The sequence below is a fragment of the Triticum dicoccoides genome, chromosome 5B (genome assembly GCF_002162155.2).
Source record: "Triticum dicoccoides isolate Atlit2015 ecotype Zavitan chromosome 5B, WEW_v2.0, whole genome shotgun sequence".
Lineage (NCBI taxonomy): Eukaryota > Viridiplantae > Streptophyta > Magnoliopsida > Poales > Poaceae > Triticum > Triticum dicoccoides.
The window spans coordinates 274,658,615-274,667,602 of NC_041389.1; the positions used below are offsets into that span (position 1 = coordinate 274,658,615).

General features: G+C 43.6%; 1 protein-coding gene across 1 annotated transcript; it reads left to right on the top strand.

Annotated features, from left to right (window-relative positions):
* The first annotated feature begins 6,102 nt into the window (after positions 1 to 6,102).
* LOC119305399 (L10-interacting MYB domain-containing protein-like) lies at positions 6,103 to 7,884 on the top strand. Its single transcript, XM_037581922.1, has 3 exons — positions 6,103 to 6,167; positions 6,817 to 7,131; positions 7,214 to 7,884. Exons 2-3 carry the CDS (start codon positions 6,823 to 6,825, stop codon positions 7,796 to 7,798), a joined length of 894 nt encoding a protein of 297 aa, XP_037437819.1. The 5' UTR covers positions 6,103 to 6,167; positions 6,817 to 6,822; the 3' UTR covers positions 7,799 to 7,884.
* The last annotated feature ends 1,104 nt before the right edge of the window (positions 7,885 to 8,988 follow it).

Here is an 8,988-nt window from a genome sequence, read left to right on the forward strand (position 1 = left end):
AAAATGTACAGAGGCGCAGTCCAAGAAACCCGAGCACCACCATAGGCCGCATAATCCATGAAAACCACATCGCGTGGCACAAGGATATCTTCTGGGAATGAGGCAAAAACCAAAGAGCGAACCATATATGGATCCTCACTGACCCAGTGATGAAACTTACCAAAAGTATTCACGGCTGCCATAATGCATTCAGTGTTGCGAAGGTCCAACGGAATCCCAAGAAACATAAGAAGCCCCTGACGAAAACCCTGAACTCCACGAAAAGTTTCACCCTCATCGTGCTTCATGAATCGCACAAATCGGTCATTACCTAGCGGCTGAGGCGGAAGTTGCAACAGAGAAAATCTGACGGTAGCGTCTCGAAGCTCAAACAACCCAACAGAACGGATCCAAGGCTGAGCAGACCGAACAAGAACACCGTGACCTTGCAACCACTGCACTACTTCCTCTCTAACAGCACCCATCTCATCTGGCTGAGGAATAGGCATTACCTCCGCAAGCATGAACTCCTCATGACGGCGCACAATTGGGATATGTGGCATCACGAAGGTTCGCGGCAGATGGTCTTCACCACCATCGACGATATGATGACCAGCAGGCACGTACAGCAGGGGATCCAGGTGGAAGTTGGCCATCGGAGCTGGAAGCTCCGCCTCCAAGGACGGCGAGTGCAGAGGTGGAGGAGGGGTTGCAGGCGGCGAGACCGAAGGTGTCTTGGGGCCGGGGCTGATGGAACTGGGCAGCGGCGTAAATGCAGAAGTGCAGGGGAGGTCCAAGTTTGGTAAAATATTTGTCAAAGAGATATTCCCGCAGCGCGCCTCGGAAGATGGATCATTAACGGGTTTTGCTTGCCAAACGAGTCCCAAGATTCTAGCGAACTTGTTGCAATCCCGTTTGACGTGACCAGACTGGAGGCAGGAGATACACCAAAGCTTAGATGTGCATGCAGAGGCAAAATGTCCCTTCTCAAGGCACTTCTGACACGTAGAGATTTCATCGACCATATCTGAAATTAAATTATCAAAATCTTCCCTGGCTTGTTGAGACGAGGGGATATCAAACTGCTCCCCAGAGAGGCCCGGCGAAAGCCTGCCCAAGTCAGAGGAAGATGAGGGCTGATCAAGGCCCACAGGAGCCCTCGAGGCTGGCCCAACATGGTCATGCACGTCCACGTTTGGAGGAACAGAAATCCCGCCCGAGATTGGTGGCGTGCGATCAGCAGATGGCGTAAGATCCTGCACTGTACCAAACGAAATAGACGGCCTCGCCGACGTCCACCGGAGAGTCGCCGGTAATGTTGGACGAATAATAACTCGTTCATGAGAAGAAAAAGAGTAACCCGCCTCTTCATGAACACGAATGCAACTTTCTGAAGCTGGATAACGATAGTCCTGACAAGCACCATAGTTTTGAAAAACTGCAAATGAAAGCTTCTTGCCAGTTGAATGAGCAGATTTGAGAGAAGACTTAGATGGCTTAGAACGCAGGGCTAGAACTCCAAGTGCCGCACGTCTTTTTGAAGGACTCACTAGGATCCACTCAGCATCACACTCCAGATTCCAGATCTTGAACTCACGACTCCAATTAGGACCACCGTTACTCCAGAGATGAAAGTAACATTTGAACTGATTGCAAGAAAAAGACCGAAGGCGAAGAATAATCATGGCAACGACCTTGCAAGAAACTTGGAATCCAAATACCTTATCCTTTATCAGAAAGACCAAGAAATCAATGCCCGAACCACCAATAGCTGCTTCCAGAGCCGTAGCCACAGAATCTTCATTCAAACGAAAATTGTGGCGTCCGAACGAAACCACCATGGTGAAGATGTCAGAGTCCTCCATGGGGTGCACCGTAAAGCCCGTAGATTGAAAAACCTTCTCCGCAAAAACCAAACCCTTGGAGAAATCCAAACCAAGGGTGGAACCCTCCATGGAACCCATTAGAGATGGGTATGAACGTGTAGATCTCAGAGCGCCGAAGAGATCCACTAGAAGGGAAGTAGGATTTAGTGGCTAGAGGTGTACATTGCCGGAGGGGGGTGGAGATCGCTGGGTGGGGGTGGGGAGCCATTCTCTTCGTTGCCCTGTTAACGGTATTAATAAGAATTATTGAGCGAAGAAAACACCAAAGGGGGCCCACACCTTGGCAAGGAGGGTGGGAGGCGTGCCCACACCTACTGGGCGCGCCCCCTGTCTCCTGGGCGCCCTGGTGGCCCTCCAGTGCCCATCTTCTGCTATATGAAGGCTTTTACCCTGGAAAAAATCATAAGCAAGCTTACGGGACGAAACTCTGCCTCCACGAGGCGGAACCTTGGCGGAACCAATCTAGGGCTCCGGCTGAGCTATTCTGCCAGGGAAACTTTCCTCCGGGAGGGGGAAATCATCACCATCGTCATCACCAACGATCCTCTCATCGGGAGGGGGTCAATCTCCATCAACATCTTCACCAGCACCATCTCTTCTCAAAACCCTAGTTCATCTCTTGTATCGAATCTTGTATCAAAACCACAAATTGGTACCTGTGGGTTGCTAGTAGTGTTGATTACTCCTTGTAGTTGATGCTAATTGGTTTACTTGGTGGAAGATCATATGTTCAGATCCTTAATGCATATTAATACTCCTCTGATTATGAACATGAATATGCTTTGTGAGTAGTTACGTTTGTTCCTGAGGACATGGGTGAAGTCTTGCTATAAGTAGTCATGTGAATTTGGTATTCGTTCGATATTTTGATGAGATGTATGTTGTCTCTCCTCTAGTGGTGTTATGTGAACGTCGACTACATGACACTTCACTATTATTTGGGCCTAGAGGAAGGCATTGGGAAGTAATAAGTAGATGATGGGTTGCTAGAGTGACAGAAGCTTAAACCCTAGTTTATGTGTTGCTTCGTAAGGGGCTAATTTGGATCCATATGTCTAATGTTGTGGTTAGGTTTACCTTAATACTTCTTTTGTAGTTGCGGATGCTTGCAATAGGGGTTAATCATAAGTGGGATGCTTGTCCATGTAAGGGAAATACCCAAGCACCAGTCCACCCACATAACAAATTATCAAAGTACCGAACGCGAATCATATGAGCGTGATGAAAACTAGCTTGACGATAATTCCCATGTGTCCTCGAGAGCGCTTTTCTCATTATAAGAAATTGTCCAGGCTTGTCCTTTGCTACAAAAAGGATTGGGACACCTTGCTGCACTTTATTTACTTTCGTTGCTTGTTACCCGTTACATATTATCTTATCACAAAACTATTTGTTACCTACAATTTCAGTGCTTGCAGAGAAAACCTTACTGAAAACCGCTTGTCATTTCCTTCTGCTCCTCGTTGGGTTCGACACTCTTACTTATCGAAAGGACAAAGATAGATCCCCTATACTTGTGGGTCATCAAGACTCTTTTCTGGCACCGTTGCCGGGGAGTGAAGCGCCTTTGGTGAGTGGAACTTGGTAAGGAAACATTTATATAGTGTGCTGAAATTTTCTGTCACTTGTTACTATGGAAACTAATCCTTTGAGGGGCTTGTTCGGGGTATCTTCACCCCGACCAGAAGACCGAAGAGTTGTTCCTCAACCTACTGAACCTATTGAAAATATTTACTTTGAGATTCCTTCGGGTATGATAGAGAAACTGCTAGCTAATCCTTTGCAGGAGATGGAACGTTGCATCCCGATTTACACCTTATCTTTGTGGATGAAGTTTTTGGATTATTTAAGCTTGCAGGTATTCCAGATGATGTTGTCAAAAGAAAGGTCTTCCCTTTATCTTTGAAGGGAGATGCATTGACATGGTATATGCTATGTGATGATACGGGATCTTGGAATTATAAACGATTGGAGTTGGAATTCCACCAGAAGTTCTATCCTATGCATCTTGTTCATCGTGATCGTAATTACATATATAATTTCTGGCCTCGCGAAGGAGAAAGCTTCGCTCAAGCTTGGGGAGGCTTAAGTCAATCTTATATTCATCCCCAATCATGAGCTCTCAAGAGAAATGATTATTCAAAAAATTTATGCTCGGCTTTCTCCCAATGATCGCACCATGCTTGATACTTCCTGTGTTGGTTCTTATATGCTGAAGACTATTGAATTCAAGTAAGACTTATTGGAAAGATTTAAAAGCAACTCTGAAGATTGGGGTTCCGACGATGGTAAGGAGTCAGGAATAACACCTAAGCTTGATTGTGTTAAATCTTTTAGGGATACCGATGTTTTTCATGGATTTAGCGCTAAGTATGGACTTGACTCTGAGATAGTAGCTGCTTTTTGTGAATCTTTTGCTACTCACGTTGATCTCCCTAAGGAGAAGTGGTTTAAATATAATCCTCCCATTGAAGTAAAAGTAGTTGCACCTATTACAGTTGAAGAAAAGACTGTCACTTATAATGATCCTATTGTTCCTACTACTTATGTTGAGAAACCTCCTTTTCCCGCTAGGATAAAGGATCATGCTAAAACTTCAACTGTTGTTCGTAAGAGTAATACTAGAACTTATACACCTCTTGAGCAAATCAAAGTTGAACCTAGTATTGCTATGGTTAAAGATCTCTTGGATGATAATTTAGATGGGCATGTTATTTATTTCTATGGTGAGACTGCTAATATTGCCAGACCAGATGCTAAGATACATAGACCTGTTGTAGGCATGCCTTTTATTTCTGTTAAAATAGGAGATCATTGTTATCATGGCTTATGTGATATGGGTGCTAGTGCTAGTGCAATACCCTATGACTTATGTAAAGAAATTATGCATGATATTGCACCTGCTGAAATAGAAGGTATTAATGTTACTATTAAGCTTGCCAATAGGGACACTATTAAGCCAGTAGGGATTGTTAGAGATGTTGAAGTCTTGTGTGGGAAGGTTAACTATCCTGCTGATTTTCTTGTTCTCTGTTCCCCACAAGATGACTTTTGTCCCATTATATTCGGTAGACCCTTCTTGAATACTATTAATGCTAGGATTGATTGTGAAAAGGATATTGTTGCAATTGGCTTAGGGGATATGTCTCATGAGTTTAATTTTGCTAAGTTTCGTACACAACCCCGTGATTAAGAACCACCTAGTAAGGATGAGATTATCAGTCTTGCTTCTATTGTCGTGCCTCCTACTGATCCGTTAGAACAATATTTGCTAGACCATGAAAATGATATGTTTATGAATGAAAGAAGGGAAATAGATGAAGTGTTCCTTCAACAGGGTCCTATTCTGAAACACAACTTACTTGTTGAAATCCTAGGGGATCCCCCTCCACCCAAGGGTGATCCCGTGTTTGAGCTCAAACCCTTACCTGATAATCTTAAGTATGCTTATCTTGATGAAAAGAAAATATATCATGTTATTATTAGTGCTAACCTTTCAGAGCAAGAAGAAGAAAGATTATTGAAAACTTTGAAGAAGCACCGTGCTGCTATTGGATATACTCTGGATGATCTTAAGGGCATTAGTCCCACTCTATGCCAACACAAAATTAAAGTGGAAGAAGATGCCAAACCAGTTAGAGATCCTCAACGACGATTGAATCCTAAGATGAAGGAAGTGGTAAGAAAGGAGATACTAAAGCTCCTTGAGGCAGGTATAATTTATCCCTTTGTTGATAGTGAATGGGTAAGTCCTGTACATTGTGTTCCTAAAAAGGGAGGTATTACTGTCGTTCCTAATGATAAAGATGAATTGATCCCGCAAAGAATTATCACAGGTTATAGGATGGTAATTGATTTCTGTAAATTAAATAAGGCTACTAAGGTTGTGTTTGGTTGGACAGATTATCCCAACTTCTGCTTTGTAGAAGCTAAAAGCTAACCAAAGGGATAAATTATCGAAGCAGCTTGTAATAATCTATAGCTTTTACGTGGTACAAATTTCGCAGTCAGGGTACCCCCAACTTTTACAACTTCTAAACCAACCACTTTCAGCTGTCCCCATAGAAACTGATGGTATTTACCCACCAATGCCACTCCCAAGTCATACCTGTTCGATCTCTTCTTCTTCTCAACTGTTCGCAGGAACGAAGCAACGAAGCAATAGGCCAACAGCCCGACCGCAAAAGCTAGGGTTGGCCGCCGCCGCCCCTGCCGCCGCTGCCCGCCAACGCCGCCTGCTCCGGCGAACCTCCGCCGCCGCCTGCTCTGGCGAACCTCTGCCGTCGCCCGCTCCGTACCAAGGTAAAATTTCCCCGACCTCCTCCATCCTCCTCCCTCCTCCATGCTCCTCCCTTCCCTTGCTGTTTCCGGCGGCCCAGCTCCAGCCGGCCGTCCTCGCCAGCGCACCGGCCGCTCGTAGTACCCCCAAGTCCCTCCTCCCTCCTCTCTCCTCCCCACTTTCTCCATCCTTCACCCATCCTCCTCCCCGGTGCTCCTCCCTGCTCGCCCCTTCCGGCTGAGCTGTTCCCGGCGGCCTAGGTCCGGCCGGCCGGCCGGCTGCGCCAGCTCACCGGCCTCGTTCCTCCTAGCCCCCTCCCCAATTCCTTGCTCCCCCCTCCTTCCTCCTCACCCTCCCTGTTCCCATCCCCTGTTTAGGATTCCTTTCAGTTTTTGCACAATTTTATTTATGTAATGTTTAATTGCTAGTATACATAATATGTATAAAAGCTGAACATGATATACCTAATTTTTGATTGATGTATAAGCTTGTATGACATGCCATCTAAAAAGATAGCAAACAACATGCACGAAACTTTCCTATAAATAGATATTATGTTTGTTACTTGTACATACTATTTGAGTACTTGCTGCATATTGCTGTGTGTCGGATGATTTTTTGATATTATGTAACACATTGTTCTTGATACGTGCTTTTCTCGTATTGCTTTAGTGAAGTATGGCTGAGAAGGCAGTGTGGGATGATGCCCATCTGAAGAAACTCATTGAAATATTGAGAGAAGAGGTTGAAAAAGGGAATAGGTCATTAGGTTATTTAAACAAGAAGGGTTGGGCAAATGTTTTGGAGAAATGGGAAGCAAGAACGGGAAAGAAGTATCCCAAGGATAAATTCAAGAACAAATGGGATGCCATAAAAAATGAGTACACTTGGTTCATGGAGTTGAAAAATGAAGCAACTGGGCTTGGATGGGATGATGCAAAGAGAACCGTTGATTGCTCTGAAGAATGGTGGGATGAACATATCAAGGTAGGACTAGCCATTTTGTTTTTCATTTGGCATGGTTCTATATGACTGCACTATCTCACTTATACATTAAAATACATTTCAGAGATGCCAAGAGAGTACAGGAAAGAAATGCAATCATATGAAGTTCAAAAAACAGGGACCAAAGCACCTTGAAGATTTGCACATCATATTTGACAAAGTACACGTTACTGGGGCTAGTGCTTCTTGTGCTGGAGATATATCTTCTGATGAATCAAGTGATGATAATGCGGTTCCTTTTGAGAAACCCGATGATAGTGCTGAAATGAAGTTGGCATCTTCGAAGAAACCAAAACCAAGCAAGAAGCGCAAGCAACCTTCTAATGCAAATGAGGAGAAGGAAGAGAAGAGTCCATTCTTACGATTGTACAAGCAGACATGCGAGAAAATAGAAAGTGGAGTGGAGAAGATAACTTCAAGTGTTGAAGCATCATCCGCTCCTCTACCAAACCATGTCCCCACCATTTCAGAAGTCATGAAGATGGTCAAGGAATGTGGTGTGAAGGAAAAAACTGCTCTCATGCACACAACCCTCACTCTTATAGTGAAGCCCGAGTTTAGGGAAATCTTCAATGTTCTTGAAACAGAAGAAGGGAGGTTTGATTTTCTAGAGAGGGAGCATGAGAAGGAGATGTTGAAGCACGTGTAGTGAATCATATTTGTTTATGTTATAGACCTATATTTGCTTTCATTGTGGACCAAATTTGGTTATGTTGTGGACCATATTTGCTTTCATTGTGGATGTATTTGCTTTTACCGTGGACCATATTTGCTTACGTTGGTTTACCATATTTATGTCGTCAGAAATATTTACTCTTGTTGTTTACCATATTTATGTTGTGAGAAATATGTGCTCGTGTTGTTTTGCCTTATTTATGTTGTGAGAAATATTTACTCGTGTTGTTTGCTATATTTATGTTGTGAGAAATATTTGCTTCAGTTATTCTACCATATTGTTGTTGTGAGAAATATTTGCTCGTGTAGTCTGATCATATTTATGTGATGACCATGAATATTTTAACATTTTTATATTGTTATGTAGATGGATGCAAGGATGGAAGAAGTTGCCATAAAGGGACAGGAGGGAATGAAACATCTAGCTGAACTTGCGAAGCAAGCTGCTATCATGGGAAACCTAGGTAACCTCTATGTTGAGTGATGCTTGAACAAAACATACAGAGTGCCTCAGCAAATAGGACTTCAATGGGTCATGGAGTGTTACGATCGGCCTAGATACTTTTACAAAATGTTTCGAATGGGCACTGATGTTTTCATGGCACTTCATGATTTGCTTGTCTCTGCATATGGTTTGACATCAACCACTAATGTTTCATCAATTGAGTCACTGGCCATGTTCTTATGGATTGTTGGAGGCCCTCAATCATTTGCTCAAGCTAAGAACCGTTTTGTACGGTCACTTTGGACAGTTCATACAAAGTTTAAGGAAGTTTTGTTATGTTTGCGCAAGTTAGTGAAAGATGACATCAAACCTACAGATCCTACTTTTAGCCATGAGCATGAAAAGATTAAGGAAGAGCATTTCTGGCCTCATTTCAAAGGCGCTATTGGTGCCATAGATGGATCACATGTGCCAGTTTCAGTGCCTGCAGATGATGCGGTTAACCATAGATGTCGGCATGGTTTCACATCTCAGAATGTGCTTGCAGTATGTGACTTTGACATGAGGTTTACCTTTGTGGTTGCGGGTTGGCCGGGCTGTGCACATGATACAGTGGTCTTGAATCATGCATCAGCACACTTCCCTTCATTTCCTATACCGTATAATGTACTAACAGATGTGAACATTAGTTATATTCTTATGTGTGATGCTAACTTTGT